Here is a 16978-nt window from a genome sequence, read left to right as displayed (position 1 = left end):
CAAAGCAAAAATGATCTGATGTTGCAGCTAATTCTTTAGCAGCTGCACTGCTCTGATTGCAAAGTAAACCATCTTTTTTTTTATATTGCTAATTATTCTATTCAATGTACACCGGTCTGAAACTTTTTCTCTCTTTTCAGTCTTCTATTCTGGGCTAGAATGCTATATATTTAACAGGAGAAGCTGCTCCTTTCTTTTGTCCTCTCAGTCAGTAGCTTGTTTTAACCTCTCCAGTGCTAGTGTATATTAGTTGTACTGATAGGAGCACACTTATACAGGTATAACTGCATCCACATGTTAAGATGATGTACTGTATAACTGTATTGGTTAGGAATCACACCCCTAGCCAGCATAGCTATAGTAATATAAAAACTGTGCAGAGCAAGCCTGAGCAGTGTGTGTTCTTCCTCTTTGTTGTCTTGCTCTTTTCTAAGGGTAAAGGCTCTTCATTCAGTGGGGGATAGTAGCGCTCTTCTGTGTCCACACTCGTTTACCTCTACTGGCAGAATGCCCCCAATATAGATGTGGCCTCAGCTGGAACATTGAGTAACTTCCCTCCTGTTTCAGGAGAGTTAAATTTACTGCAAAGACTTAAGCTCTAGTGCAGGCAGGAACTTGTTCTCTAGTCTGTTGCTTACTTAATTTAAAAATAAAGTGGCTGAATTTTTTAGGGTTTCAAGGCACTTACTCCCCGTGTAGGCTTATTAGGGCAATTTCATCTGTGCATCGAACCATGCCAGTGATGACACTGCAGGGGTTTCACTGTGTTTGATCTGGGGCTGATCTTCAATGAGAGAAAATCAGGGTGGTGTTTACATATAAAAATGAACAACCATAGCCTCTATCATAAACGATGCATATGCTTCACTGTTTCTACACTGCATTTGTGCTCAGGACCTGAGCTAAGTTTTGTCTTTCCTTGTTTAAATGTTTTCAACCTATTTCAGGATGCAGATTGCACAAACCCTTCACTAGTGACTAGAAAATACAAGGGCTAGGATGAATTCAGTGAGATAGCACGTACTTTTTCTGTTTCTCTAGAACCACCCTGATATTGCACAGCAGCTAGCCACATGCCCCTTCAATGCCCGCCATCAGGTTCCCAGAGCTGAGATCAGACATCATATATCAAGCTGTGATGACAAAAGCTGCATTGAGCAAGACATTGGTGAGAAAATATTAGACTCCTTTGGCTCTGTAAAGTCACTTCTGGAACTCTTGGGCTAACAGCGTTCTAACTTAATTTTTGCTGTTAAAGATTGTTTTAATACTCTATTATTCCATAAGCAACTCTTTACCTGTAGTGCTATGTGATACAGAAGCAGCAGGAGCCCTGGGAGACTTGAGTTTCATTCATTCTGTGTCCATGCAAATTCTCCTAAGCATCTGAGAGGCAACTGGCTTGCATTACATTATCTGCCAGAGATTTTAGCGTTAAAATGGGAACTGTACATTGTGCCCTAAACTGTGTGTGCTGAAATGAGATCTAGCTGGTAATCTGGACCGCTTAGAGCGGGAAAGATAGTGGTCATGAGAGAGGTGGGTCTCCAATGCAGATCTGACCTGATAGTGACCAAAAATCTTCATAGCCTGTCTAGTGGCATATGTGAAATAAATTGGTCTCAGTCCAGTTCTTAATGGACAAGTGTCCAGATCATAACAATCCTCACTTCTGTGACTGGGCCAGGAAGGCTGAATAACTTTCCCAATTGAAGGTGGGTTCTTCCAGTTCAGAGTGGGGCAAGTTGGGGAGGGGACTATGGGGAAGCTTTCCTACCACTGCCCATGCTGTTGGCTCTGATGAGGAGTTCACTGTCCAGGTCTGTCACCCCAGCACCTAAATCACTTGGTTATGTGGGTCGTGTTCCAATGTCTCCCCCCACTGATGTCTATGTGGCTATCACTACACTGGAAGACGTACCTGTTCTCTGGCAAAAGTAGAGTTGTACTGAAGCTAGCAATGATGTGCATGTTCATGAAGACAGGGCTTGGAGCATGATAGTAGTGAAAAAACCCTGAGCAGATTTTTGTGACATGACAATAGAAACACACCTGAACCCTCTCCCAATGCGTATGTTGGAGCAGCTGCACCATTGCTGAAAAATGTGTGCAGAATTGTTTAGCTTTAGAAGAGGCTTAAAACAGGGATTGGCAAATGGGGGGCTGCAAGCACCCTGCCAGATCATTTGATTTGGCCTGCCAAACATTCTGTGTTGTAGCAAACTCTCAGAGCTGGGCAATGTATAGCCTCTTAAGGTATGGCCCACCAAAGGGGTCTCATGGATTTTGTGTCCCTTTGCTACCTTCAGGGTGCCCATCCCTGGCCTAAAGAGTTTTTTGCTGCTAAGACTAGGGGAGTACTGATCAGCTTCCAGCGTATGCTGCTCCTCTCCAAAGCCTAGAGCTGTTCTGCAGCTAGGTCAAAAAACGATTAATGTCCCTAAAATAAGATTGTATTTTATCCAAAAAGATTTTCTCACTCAGAATTTTCTTTGCTTTAAGTGAGTCAGTCGAATAACTGCCACAGAGAGATGAACACTGTCAGCATGTGGCAGCCGTCTCCATGTGACGAAGACTGGGATAAAGGTGAGGAGGTTGATGACACAAGGTGGCTGTCAGCCCCTGCTATTCCCTTCTTCTTGCCCCCAAAGAAGTTACATGGGCTAAGAGAGAGGTCCCATAGATCCTTCTGCACAGATCATGTGTTGGGACACCCAGTTATACTGTCCCTGAACAAATTAAGTTCTTCTGCTTCACAGGATCTACCACATGCCTGCTATTCTCTACAAAACATCTGTTGTTTTCCATGTAGTCTGTTGCACCATCTGTGCTTCGATGAAAATGGAAATTGATGATGATCTTTACGCTTTATATTTCTCAATTAAATGCCTGCTTTGCTGTCACTTATGCCAAGTCTTAGCTCAGTTCTCATTCCATTTTGTAAACCTAGCAGCGTCTCTGCCATATTTCTCATTTTGTGTTGCTATGACGCTTGCAGAAGTTACTCAGTACTGAGCCACAATGATGTCTGTTTCCTTTGGCAGAGCTACAGGAGCAATCAGATTCTGTGTTCGTTTGGGGCACGTTCAATAGTGGCATAAACAACAGGTAACAAAAGGTGTATTTCTTGTGACAGTGTTTTTCATAGAAGATGTGCTTTCAAACTACTTGTAACTCATGCTGCTGTGTTGATGGGCAGATGCAATTTACTTTGGGGTGATGGTGGGGGAGTTCCCACTGGCATGAATCAACATTCCTATGCCTCTTGGTCAGTGTTTCCTGTCTCCTTTTAGTTGCAGATCCATAGGAGAGTATAAGAACATACTATTGCTACCAGATAATGGTTACTCCTCTAGTTCTACTGTAGTACTATTAGTGCTGATGGTCCTGGATTCAATCCCCACTGGTTATATATTTATTGGGGGGTTATTAAACACTAAACTGTTATGCTGGGCATGATAGAAATGCAGACTGATGTCAGCTCTTAGGCAATTTAGGCTTAAACTTCTGACACTTATCTAATCTCTCATGACCTGTTACAAGTAACTTTTAACAGCCAGGAGATTTTGCAGGCAGTTAGAGCCCTGAGTCAGAAATAATTTTATTTTTGAAGTGTAATCACAGTGCAGGTTTGGAAAATAAAGCATAACGTGTCTGGTCATTATCTGTCTCACCCCTGAACAACCAAATCATTGTACTATGCCTTACCTGTCTAATCAAAGGTCATCAGTGTACAGCCTTCTACAGCCTGTAACAGTGACACAGAATTGAAGGACTGAAAGGAACCTCGAGAGGTCATCTAGTCCAGGCCCCTGCACCCAGGGCAGGACTAAGTATTATCTAGACAAGTGCTTTTCAAACCGTGGGTTGTGGCCCAGAAGTGGGTCACGGAACAGAAGGCACTGGGTTGCAGTGGCTCTGGTCAGCACTGCTGACTGGGCTGTTAAAAGTCCTGTCGGCGGTGCTGCCCAGCTAAAGCAGGCTAGTCCCTACGTGTTCCGACACCGCTGCGCGCCTCGGCGGCCAGCAGCAGGTCCGTCTCCTAGGTGGCGGGTGGGGAGCCACGGGGCTGCATGTGCTGCCCCTGCCCGAGCACCGGCTCTGCACTGGGAGCTGGTGGGGCAGTGCCTGTGGGCGACAGCCACGCGGAGTCACTTGCACGCCTCTGTCTAGGAGCTGGACCTGCTGCTGGCTGCTTCCGGGGCACAGCGTGGTCCGTGGTGCCAGGACAGACAGGAAGCCTTCCTCTTCACCCCTGCTATGCCACTGACCGGGAGCTGTCCGAGATAACCCCGTGCCCCAGCCTTCAGCCCCCAAACCCAGAGCTCCTCTTGGACCCCAAACCCTGTATCCCTGGCCCCAGCCTAGAGCCTTGACCCCCCCCCTTCTGCACCCCAACCCTTTGCCCCAGCCCAGAGCCCCCTCCCACACCCTGAATCCCTCATTCCTGGCCCTACCCCACAGCCCTTACCCCCATATCCTAACTCTCTGCCCCAGCCCTGAGCCCCTCCCAGACCCCTCATCCCCAGCTCTCTTGGATCAACTAGGTCACCAGAAAAAAAGTTTGAAAATCACTGATCCAGACCATCCCTCACAGCTGTCTATCTAACCTGCTCTTATCTCCAGTGATGGAGATTCCACAACCTTCCTAGGCAATTTATTCCAGTGCTTAACCACCCTGACAGGCAGTTTTTCCTGATGTCCAACCTAAACCATGCTGAAATTTAAGCCCATTGTTTCTTGTCCTATTCTCAGAGGTTTAAAGAGAAGAATTCTTCTCCTTTTTCCTCGTAACAACCTTTTATCTACTTGAAAACTGTTATCACGTCCCTTCTCAGTCTTCTCTTCTCCAGACTAAACAAGCCCATTTTTTTTCAATCTTCCCTCATAGGTCATGTTTTCTAGACCTTGAATCATGTTTGTTGCTCTTCTCTGGACTTTTTTCAATTTTTCCACATCTTTCCTGAAATGTGGCCCCCAGAATTGGGCACAATACCCCTGCTCTACTCCATGCTGATTAAATGTCAACTGAAGAATTACTTCTCCGATCTTGCTTACAACACTCCTGCTAATGCATCTCAAAATGATGTTGAGTCATATTTAGCTTGTGATCCACTATGACCCCCAGATCTTGTTCTTCAGTGCTCCATCCTGGGCAGTCATTTCCCACTTTGTATGTGTGCAACTGATAGTGGAGTACAGGTCTGTCTCATCTTACGCTGGGGTTACGTTCCGCGGTCAGCGCGTAAAGTGAAAACCACGTATAGTCAAAATTACATTGAGTTGAATGGCAGGCGGAATCGCTCGCACTACAGGAACAGTATTTAAATTATTTTTCTCTTTTTTTTTTGCCAGCCGCGTAAAGCTGAATTCGTGCATGTTAAATGCACGTAAGATGCGACAGACCTGTACTCTGGATTTGTCCTTATTGAATTTCATCCTGTGATTGGTTCCCCCCGGGGTGCCACCTGGAACTGGGGTTTCACTGAGCCCTGTGACTCACCAGCCTGGGCTCCCTCTTAGCACTGTGCTGCTGTGACAGGCTATAGACCGCTCCCACCAGCATTCACACAGGCAGGGACACACCCAGCTGCAGGTTCATGCAGGCTTTGGACAGCCACTGCATGAACCAACAATAGAGAGGCTACAGCCAAAATAACCCCCGGCCTGGGACCCCAGAGTTGTACCATCCTGCCCTGATCAAAACATCGACCAGTATGAATTTATTACCCAGTTTGCCACTCCCTCAATGTGGAGAGGACCATGCATACTTGTGTTAAGCAGGCTGAGATTTTTCCCAAGACACTTTGGTCACAGGCACACGGGTTTAGATAAAATCTATCTTCTGTAGTTAATAAACTCGTTTTTGCTTTGTGATTATAAGTGATAGAACACAGACCAAAGCGGATTACCTAGTAAATAAACAGAATCGCAAACTAAGCCTAAAATTCTAGAAAGATTGGATATGAATTAGCAAATTCTCACCCTGGCTGACAATATAAGCAGGCTTGCAGATTCTTAAGGGACAAGCTGCATTTGTTTTGCAGCTTGGGATCTTGTACCCCGTTCCAAGACTTTTTCTTTCAGAGCTTCTGTCTGTTCTTGAGTTGTAGGGGAGTGAAGACAACCGATGATGTCACTCTCTGCCTTGTATAGCTTTTTCATATGGCAGGAACTCTATTTCAAACTTGGTTTCCAGACCAGTTTGTGAAAAAATTCAGGTGCCCAAAATGGAGTCCAGAGACATGTGAACTGGTCACATGCCCTTGCAGAATCGTAGCAGCCATAACTTACAGACTGGCCTTCCAGGAAGGCTAAGCTATTCCACAACCCGTTGTCTTTGTTGATGAGCCAGTAGCCGCCTTTGGCTTTTTCATTGTTGTATCTGAAAGGCTGGCTGTGGGTGTTTTCTAGAGTAAGCCCATCTGAAATATAGATACCTAGTCAATATTCATAACTTCAGATACAAAAACGATACATGCCTACAAATAGGATACTTGTATTCAGCAAATCATAATTTTCCCACTGACTCCTTACATGACCCATCTTGTACAAAATGCTTCATAATTATGCCATGATCATATCCTAATAATATTACTATGATGAATATGGAGTGTAGTGTCGCACATCCTATTTACTTCAGACCATTTCTCCAGTTTGTCCAGGTAACTTTGAATTTTAATCCTATCCTCCAAGGCACTTTCAACCCCTTGCAGCTTGTTATCGTCTGCAAACTTTATAAATGTGCTCTATGCCATTATCTAAATCACTGATGAAGATATTGAACAGAACTGGACCCAGAACTGATGCCTGTGGGACCCCACTCAATATGCCCTTCCAGCTTGACTGTGAACCACCTACTCTGTGTGAACGGTTTTCCAACCAGTTATTCACCTACCTTATAGTAGCTCAATCTAGGTTGTATTTCCCTGCAAGTCAGAATCAAAAAAAGTCCTATTAAACTTAAGATGCACCACATCTACCACTCCCCTCCCCCATCCACAAGGCTTGTTACCCTGTCAAAGAAAGCTATTAGGTTGGTTCGACATGATTTGTTCTTGGCAAATCCATGCTGACTGTTACTTATCGCCTTATTTTCTAGGATTCTGCAATTGGATTGCTTAATTGTTTTCTCCATTATCTTTCCAGGTACTGATGTTAAGATGACTGGTCTGTAATTCCCCAGATTGTCCTTATTCCCTTTTTTCTAGATTGGCACTATATTTGCCCCTTTTCCAGTCCTCAGGAATCTCTCCTGTCTTCCATGACTTTTCAAAGATAATTGCGTATGGCTCAGATATCTCCTCAGTCAGCACCTTGTGTATTTTAGGATGTATTTCATCAGGCCGTCCCGACTTGAAGACATTCAACTTGTCTAAGTCATTTTTAACTTTTTTTCCCCCTGTTTTAGCCTCAGATCCTACCTCATTTTCACTGGCATTCACTGTTGGACATCTGCATGAAGTCTGCGTATATAGAGACAACTAGGGCATGTGTGCTGAGATGCCATTTACAGTTGAGGGCAGTGCAATATTTATAATCGAGCTTTAACTCTGATTTTTCTTGCTGTCTTTGGTTTATTTATTTCTTGTTTGGATAACTGATTAATTGGGGATTTTAGTCAAAAAGTAAATGGCATCAACGTATTCTACACTTTTGTCTAGCCTTTGCGAGAAGTAACTGTTCTGGAGAGTCTTGTCCATGCTCGAGGTTCAGCTGACCGCCATATTTGGGGTCGGGAATTTTTCCTCCAGGGAAGATTGGCAGTGGCCCTGGAGGTTTCGCCTTCCTCCGAAGCATGGGGCAGGGGTCGCTTGCTAAAGGAGTGGGTGGATCGGCTTATGTGGCCTGCATCTTGCAGGAGGTCAGACTAGATGATCATAATGGTCCCTTCTGATCTTGAATTCTATGATTCTATGATTGCATGAAGGTTTGTTTAAAGTAACATACTCTGTCTTCTTCAATGTTAGAAAAAACTCAAATATTTATAGTAAGATACTTTGCTAGAAGAAGTACACGTGTAGGATAATTCTTATTTGATCTCTTTCAGCCCTGGGTCCAGCATAGTGATGGAACCAAAGAATAACCTAATGCCAGGCATGAGAGCACCCAGGTCCTTGCCATATAGCCTATCCTGGAAAAGCAGTAAGTGCAAAGGCAGGTGGTCTTCCCGTTCTTTAAGCTGGGGCCTACATGTTAGCTCAAAGTGGAACGGGATAACTTTTCTCTGTATTTGTATTCCGTGTGTCAGCATTCTCCTACATGAACTGAAATGCTTTTATTCCCACCATCAGCAAGTGGAGATGGAGAGCTCTGTAACACAGTCCTCTCTAGAAGCAGGTGCGTTTCTGTGGTGGGTGGAGTATCCTCTGTGTCCAGGTTTTATTTCACTGTAGGCGGCATTGTGGCAAAGGTGGTCTGGCTCCATGTACTGCCCCCATTACTATGGCATCTGACATCCAAATGTCAGATTATTATTCACTGCTATTGGTTGAACAAAAGTCGAGGCTTACAAACAGGTCTGAGTTTGGCACAGTGGAGCGCAACACAGTTGTTGTTCTTCAGGTGTAGCTGCTACGGGAGTCAGTGGAAGCTGTACATGTGTGTAGCAGCTGTAGCGTTTGGTTTGGTTTTTGCAAAACCTGATTGAAATCTCATAGCTAGGGTGTGTCTATCCAAGGAGACCTACCAGTATTACTTCCAAGGGGATGTAACCTAAACTGAAAAGGCCTTTGTTATTTGAAATAAGTGTTCACATAGGAAACCACCCACATAGTGGTGTAGTAATGTGTACTCCTGAGGGAATTCTGCGCTAAAAAATTTAACATTCTGCCCATGATATTTTTTAAATCTGCATATTTTATTTATCGAAATAACACAATATAATCACACCAGTTTCAGTTATTCTGGTAATTTAATTCAAAATACCTGTCAGCCAGCAAAAATATTCCCCCAGGAGTAGAGAGTCAAAGAAACTCCTCCTCCAACAGCCCAGTTCCTATTTCTCTGTTACGCTTTTGTTGGGCACCTGTCTGAGTGTGTCACACATGTCAGCTGGACACATCTTGGGAGAAATCTCTGCTCTTCCAGTCTGACACCCACACCCCCAGCATCCAGCTGTGGGACACCCCCCTAGCCCAGACACCTGCACCCCCTACCAGCCAGAGCATAGCTGGGGGGGAGCAGGGGGAGCGGCCGCTCCCCCCGAGTACATTTTCCAAAAGTGGCGCCTTTCCAGCCAGCACTGGACTCTGGAGCCGGGTTTTGCGTGCGGCCGCCGGCTGGCTCTCAGCTCTGCACTGCCTTCCTGCATCCCCAGCCGAGGCTGCCGGCGGCAGCGGCTGGTTGCCTGGCTCCCCAGGGATGAGGAGGAGGAGGCTCCTGCCTGCCCACTCGCAGCTGCCCGGCTCGCTAAGCTGAGCCCCGCTTGGCGCATGCCGCCCAGGCAGGGGTGAGCTCTGCTGGGAGGGGAAGGGGCGGCAGCACGGTGGGAGGGGGCTGAGAAGCAGCAGCCCCGTTGGCCCCTGGCAGCCCCATGCAGAGCGAGGCGGCCACACGGTGGGTAAGGTAGCTCTGAAGCCCAGCTGGTGCCGACGGAGGAGGTGGAGAAGGAAAGAAAAAGGCGGGCGGGGGTGTTTCTCGTGGTCTGTCTTCAGTGGCATCTTTTCTCTGCAAGCAGCGGCAGCCCGGGGAATGACTCTGCTGCAGTCGAGACGCCGCTCTGCTCCAGGGGGTGCATGGGGACGCTGGCCACTGCTGTCTCTGTGCGCTGAAGTTGGTCCAGCGGAGCAGGGAGGCGAGGATGATGTCGGGCTCTCCCCCGCGGAGGGGGCTGAGGGAATGGCAGGACCAGGAGGCAAAGGAAAGACATTGGGTTATTGCCCCCCTTCCCGTGCTTAACCCCCTCCCCTCTTTCTTCTTTCTCTCTCTCTGTAAATTATCACCAATTCAAAATAGTAGTGTGCAAGTGGACTGGATAATGGTAATAGCATAATCTCTTGTTGTAACATTCTAAACCCTACTACCTGATTTTTATATTAAACACTTACTATACATCATACAATAAATCCGACAGTAACAAAACCTAGGAAAACTTTATTCTTTCTGTGTCTTATTTAAAGTTTTCCAGTAATCTCCTCTTGCTTCAGAATGCCTCATGCGTCACCCATACTGTTTGCAATAGGATTCAGCCTGTGGCTTGGCTGCTGACTCTTCATTGCTTCCTGAAGAGCTGGGAGCTCAATATTAATCTCAGACAGATACTATATCCAGAAGCACAACTCTGTATATGGGGGGGAGAGGAGGGAATTATTGACCTTGTGCATATGTAATTGTGTTTGGTGTTTGTAAGACAAGGTATAATAATCACACTTCCAAATTGCAATGAACTGTGGAGAAGTTCCTGTTTGGTGTGAGAGATGTTACTTATACCTAGATGCACTCCCCTTCCCCACCCCCAGCCCTATGCATGCTGGCTTGGGAATATCACTGCTCTAGTGTCAACTTTTAGAGAGCTTCACATGCACCTCTTCTAGTATTACGGTAAGTTAAAACAAGCTACAGTACATTGGGACACTAATACTCTATTACAGTGTTTGCATTAGCATATTAAAAGCAATAACACTTAACAGACCAGTGTATCCAGGACATAACTAGCACACTTCCCCCACCGATACCTAGTAGTTGCACTGTTATCTCCCATAGCTACTTACATTGCAGCTTTTTTTGTTAAAACTAAATTGGGAAGAAAGACGATTGACTCAGAACTTGTTTAATGGTTACTTTATTGCTATAGGCTTGGAGGGAGGAAGGTTTCTATGATGTAGGCAAGATCAGGTGTTTTATCCAAAACCAGAATATGAATGGTGCTCTTCTTGGTGGCTGGCTGACCTTGAATTATTGTCAAAAGTTAGAGGGTGTACACATCTCCTTCCTCACAGTTTGGTTGAGGATTCCATTGATAAGAGGATTGGCCTCAAATACCTGGTTGTAGGACTCTTCCATGGTATAGTTTTCATCTTGGGTGGCCCGGTCCTAATTATATTAAAGCATGTACTTTAGTCTTTGTAATTATCTGTTATAACTCTGTAGCTTTTTATGAAGGCAGGAGTAAAATAAAAGTAGCTGCAATAGTTCCACGGTTAACTCAAACTGAAAATTTACATAATTTAAATCAGACTCCTAATCTTAATTTTTGCTTAATAAATAAGTCTATAAGAAAACTCTGTTGGGAAACTGCTACAGTTTACTTGAGTGCACTTCTCCTATATAGGTCATAAGGATCCTGTCTGGCTGAATACTGGCTGCTCGTTCTTTCTTTCTTTGATCTGCAGAGCGACTGATGCTTTTCAGATATGGGTTGTGGGTACAGGAGGGTTTCATTGCATCTTATCTCTTGGCCCTAGCTACTGATCTCCCTTCTTGTTGCATTGATAGTGGGTGTGTCTCACCTTTTTTTTTTTTTAAATCATATATGCTAGGGACAGTCATGTCCTCTTCTCTCCTGATGTCAGTGTAGCTGCAGGCAGTGCAAAATGTACTCAAGTCATATAGTATCTCAAATGCAAAGCTGCATTTCACTGATCTGAGGTTTGAAGAACAATGTGGAACTAGCTATTTTATGGGATGTCTAGATTTCATTCCTGTAGTAACAGAACTGGGTGATAGGAAAGCAGGAAGAAGGTTTTTTTTGTTTTGTGTGTGTGTGTGTGTGTGTGTACACACACAGCTTAAATTGGTTAAAAACCCTAACTTTCAGTACTCGGTGTTTCAAAAATGTTAGACTGCCAACCTGTGTCGTAAAGATGTCTTTTGTTTAACCTCCCCCTCCCCCCCCCCCATGAGTGAAGCTGCTTTAGGGGAAATTACTGCTTTGTAAACCCCGAAGAGCTATGAGATCTTTGCTCACCAATTCTCATTCTTGTATTTGTCATGCCTTTTTGGTGACTTTAGTATTACAATCTATTATAAATAAAGTGCATTTCATTGATTTTTAAAATGAAATTAGTAACTGGAAAAAATATCACAGGTTTAAAAAAATACCGGCCAATTATAAACTACTGTATTGTCATTTACTTTCTAGAATCTAAAGTATATCTAAGTATAATCTGTGCAAACACTTCTGTTGCCTGGATCATTCTTGTGTTTTTATTTTAAGTACAAAATAAATATGTCTGACGAATTTAAAAGTATGTAATTAGTAATTTGATATGTTGGGTGGTGCCTTTTTTAATGTGTTCGCTCCCCCTGATGTTAGAACCTGGCTCTGCCACTGAGAGGGAGAAGCAGCCTGATGCTGGGTCCCAGGCTTGTACAGAGTTTCCTGCATGCCACTTCCTTCCTTCAGGACATGCTGGGAACTGCACCTGCGTGGAACAGTCCAGCTCCCCGTCCCCCTGGCAGTGTCATGTATTTGCAAGTTGGAGAGCCAGGCTCTGGTTGGTCCCGCATCTGCTACTGACGGTGCTGCAGAGCTGCTGGCTAATTCTGCTGTCCGGGGGGGCGGGGTGTGAGGGGGAGGAAATGAATTTTTGCATTGTGTTGTGGCTTAAAATTCCTCCTGGAGTAAATGTTGGAAAATTTCCCCTATATACAAGCCTGGGTCTGTGCACAGCAGTGTCTATGGATGAGTCTCTTGTCATTGCTGGGGAGTGTGGGCTCAAGACTTGGCATTTTTCTCAGTCATCTGAGTCCATCCCTGATGTGCTGAAATGGCTGTTACCCCTCCCAGAGTCTGATCCTGGGCTTCAGCTCCATGCCCTACTGTGAATGCCCCAGCTCAGCCCTTTGCTGCATGGCTGTCCTGCTTTCCTGTCAGCTACACATCATGCCAGTGGAGGGGATGGGGGTCTCTGAAACTGATGTCAGGTTGTGGGAACTGGAAAAGGTTCAGAAAAGAGAAGCAAAAATGATCAAGGGTCTGGAATGGCTTCCATACAAGGAGAGACTAAAAAGATGACTAATGGGGTTATGATAGAGGCCTATAAAATCATGACTGTTGTAGAAAAAGTGAATAGAGAAGCATTATTTCCCGTTTCACATTATACAAAAACCAGGGGGTCACCTGATAAAACTAATAGGCAGCAGGTTTCATACAAACGGAAGGAGGTACTTTGTCACACAGTGCACAACTAACCTGTGGAACTCATTGACTTGGGGTGTTGTGGTGACCAAAAGTGTAACTGGGTTTAAGCAAGAATTGGATACGTTCATGGAGGATAGATCCATCAATAGCTATTAGCCAAGATGCTACCCCCCTGCTTTAGGTGACTCTAAACCCGTGACTGCTAGAAGCTGGGCGTGGAAGAGAGGGGTGGATCACTCCATAATTGCTCTGTTCTGTTTATTCCCCTTGAAGCTCTGGTAGGGGCCACCAATGGAGACAGGATGCTGGGCGAGATGGAACGTGATCTGACCTAATATGGCAGCTCTTATGTTCTTATGAACTCTGCCACATATGACTCTTCTCAAGGTTTTGTTCTTTTAAAAACTGATTCAGTTGCCCAGTGTCCTAATAGCCCGATCCCCAAAGCATGGAGTTCAGGGTAACTATTATTAAACCGCCTCATTGTATTCCATGCCATTTGGATCTTATGGAGGGAGTTTCATGTACTCGCACCGTACTTACTTGAAAATCTTTTTACCCCTTAGACAGCAGCAAGCACTAACTGGAAGGAAGTGTGACCCACTGAGCGTTTGTCTTGGTCCCCTTGTCAAACTGTAGCTGTGACGTCCTGGCCATAAAGCTGTCCTGTTCTGGGGATGCCTGAGGCTTCAAAGGAATTCTCTTGCAATATCTTGCTCTCTTTCAAGTGGCCATTAGTTTAAACATTACGGGGGGGTTATGGTCTTTTACTTCTGAGTATCTGACAGAGTTTCTGTGATGTGGGCATCTGTTCCCAGTGTGAGCCCCACCAGCTACAGAGACTGTCTCCTTGATCTTGGGCAAGTTACTTAAGCTCTCTGTGCCTCAGTTTCCCCATCTATAGACTGGAGGGACAGTAATACTCACCCTGCAAGCTAAGTATTACTAGCTATCTCAGAAGATCAACATGTAACTTATGAAGCATCCTCAGATGAAAGGTGATGGAGAAGCACAAAATAGCATTATTAGGGTTTAAAACGCTTTGAGTAGGAATTTGCCAGTTTTAAAAAAAGCAGGCCTCCACTTTGCAGGAGATCCCCATTGAAGTACACCCGTTACTTGATACCAGCTGTAAATTGCCAGGCAAAAGCATGAATGAACTGAGGATGCAGTATCGTGGGCGCAGTTATTTGCAGTGCAAAATACACTCCACATAAATGGGGGCTTGGTGTGAAGCTTATTTCTGTAGTTTTCGCACCCTTTATTTTTATCACTGTATTTTGAGCTAGCAGGTCAGGATTCATGTAACTGTAACTCTGAAGTGTTGAGTGATGAATACGCTTCAAAAGCATAATGTCTAACAGTCTGGTTGTAATACTCTCATTTAAGAAAAATCTGAAAATCATAATACACTATGCTATGGGGGAGGGGAGCTGAGAGAGAGGTGATTAATTCCCAAGAAATGTGGTTTCCCCAGCTGTTAGGCCTGCAAATTCATGGTGATATTATTTATATTGTTGTTACAACCAGGATCTCATGGTGCTAAGGGCTGTACAAACAGAACAAAAAGACAGTCCCTTCCCCAAAGAGCTTAGAATCCAAGTAAGAATCTGAAAGTCACGCTGGCTTGTGCATTGCCAAGAATTAGAAATTCTGCACCTGGAACTCAGTTTGACTAATCTGGCTGTACACAAGCCAGCTCTCACTCTCAGCTGTGCTGGCTTTGCAGTGCTAACAGAAGTAGTTTGGTCAGTAAAGTAAGCAGAAAGATAACAAACAAATGCACCTAAGTAGCAGGTCAGAGTAAAGGGAACTGTCTAATATCCTCGATTTTTCAAGCCAGTACTATACTTTAAAAATGCCCCATTAAGTGGATGTACTTAGAGCAGCAGTGAAGTTTGCGTTTTGCCTTCAAAACACTCCTCTTTTGGACTCCTTTTTAACCAAACCTGTTGGGTATAACCAGATGCTTAATCACCTCCCACATTTAAAAAGCCAGCCAGCCAGCCCAGGATATTGTACCAATTTCACAATAAAACCTGTTTGGTGCATGTGTCTAGGGAGTAGAGGATGCATTGTTGGCAGTCCTCTGCTTTTTTTTTTTTTTTTTTAATGCAGAGGTGCATGGATGGGAAATTGGTACTTGGAAAAACAATGGCTCATCAGCTTTTGCTACAGTCATCACTATGGGCTGGCTGGCTGTTTTATGGAATAATAGACCATTTCCAGATGCTGGAAAGTAGGTATCCTGCTACATGTGGACTCTCCACCTGGAATCATTGGACAGGTACTGGAACATTTCACAGACAAAACCTGCAATTGGTCTTGTCACTGTATGGGCAGGCCACCATGGGAGTGTTTGCACCTGTATCTGATTAGATTTTCTAGTACATTAATCTTGTGAGATGAGGTTTTCTGAGAAGGATACTTGAGAGGAAGGGGGAATGGCTTAGCTCAATCCCTGAAGGTCACAGCATTGATAAACACACACTGGAGATGAATTCAGAGGTGTCTGTGTACATTGGATTGGTTGAGGGTGAGTTAAAGCAGAAGGACTTATTCCAAGTGTGCGGTAACCACCCTTAACATGCCCAAATAGAGCAGCTGGTCATAGAAAGCTTTAGCCAGCTTTCTAGCCAAGGTTTGGTGAGGATCCAGTCTAGCAGGGCTTCCCAGAGACCTATAGAATGTACCTGTGCTTCATATTTGATCTTTCCTAATGAATCATTGCACTACGGGCTGATGCACGGGATCAGCCTTGTTCTGCTGGGTAAAGTCACAGCAGTAAGGACGGTTGCTTGGTTTTGATTCCACTGAAGGTGTTGGAGCTCCAGCCAGACAGGCTGGGTCTATTTTGGGGAAGGAACTAATGCTGAGCTCACTCGGGTTGGGCACTAGTCCTGCCCTTGCATGAGCACAGCCAGAGGGGCGGGAATAACAGCAGCACCACCATACATTGGGACTTTGTATAGAGCAGTGAGACGTCTGCTTCCCCCAGTTAAGGAAGCTTTTCCTGCATGTTGCTTGTAAACAGAACAGTTTGTCTAAAGTGGAGAATAAATTCCCTCCTTCTCTGTGTATATAAAAGAGCCCCCAGGCCTCCAGCCCCATCCCCCTGCTCCCTAGTATGCTGACCAAGGAGCAAAACACTAGCTCCTCTGTGCTAGTACAGGTGTTGCTTGTGCTCTTGTGGTGGCAGCACGAGGAGTGCTGCTTCGTTGCCCTGGTGAGACCGCAAACTGCCTGGTTCTGAGCACGAGTGCGGAAGAACAGTCCAAGTGTCTCAAAGTTTCAACACAGTGATTGACTTGGCGGGGGGGGATGGGAGTGGTGGTAGCTTGTGCACCTACATTGAGTCCGAAGCAGCTTGTCTGATGCTTACAACTGGGGGATGATGTTAGAGCTGCTGCTATTGATTATCTACAATGTCTTGCTTTGTAATCTAATTGCAGGAGCTGGTAACTGAAGACCAGAGAAGAGAAGAAGCTGCTATTGAATGCTTATCTGTTTCCTTTAGAAATGTGAGGTGCTGGTTAAGAGACTCAGATAAACTCCCTCTGTGTTGGCTAAGCACTCGCAGCCCTAACCTTCCTGCAGAACTGTCCTTCACATATCTGGCTGCTGTCCTGAAATCATCCCGACCAAGGTAATTGGACAGAATGCTGTTAACCCTTGATACCAGAGACTCTCAAAAACTAACTCCATACACGCTGGTGCCAAGGAGCTAGCAGAGTTCAAACGGTCTGAATCCGAATGCTCTACAAGTTACCTCCTGTAGGGTGTTTGCATTAATCATTGCTGGACTCCTGCATGTCTTTGCATTAAAATGTGTTGTGGCTGTTTACCCTGCATGGTACTGATGGTGCGTTTCTCTCATAGGGATTGCAGTGCCAG

The 16978-nt window shown here is 45.0% G+C and overlaps 1 protein-coding gene across 23 annotated transcripts in view; it reads left to right on the top strand.

Annotated features, from left to right (window-relative positions):
• Positions 1-16978, top strand: part of LOC120370532 (gametocyte-specific factor 1-like) — a 139270-nt gene that overhangs the window by 10123 nt on the left and 112169 nt on the right. For 16 of the 23 annotated variants that reach the window (XM_039485466.1, XM_039485475.1, XM_039485509.1 and 13 more), the window contains exons 4-7: positions 1042-1168; positions 2503-2586; positions 3045-3108; positions 8051-8145. In XM_039485466.1, the coding sequence (XP_039341400.1) occupies positions 1042-1168; positions 2503-2586; positions 3045-3108; positions 8051-8145 (370 nt within the window). Of the gene's footprint in view, positions 1-1041; positions 1169-2502; positions 2587-3044; positions 3109-8050; positions 8158-9676; positions 10088-15202; positions 15372-16536; positions 16929-16978 lie in introns of those variants that run through there. The other 7 variants (XM_039485563.1, XM_039485571.1, XM_039485581.1 and 4 more) reach the window with 7 other exon arrangements.

Source organism: Mauremys reevesii, linkage group 1, assembly GCF_016161935.1.
Source record: "Mauremys reevesii isolate NIE-2019 linkage group 1, ASM1616193v1, whole genome shotgun sequence".
Classification (NCBI taxonomy): domain Eukaryota; kingdom Metazoa; phylum Chordata; order Testudines; family Geoemydidae; genus Mauremys; species Mauremys reevesii.
This window is presented reverse-complemented; position numbering and strand designations above follow the sequence as displayed.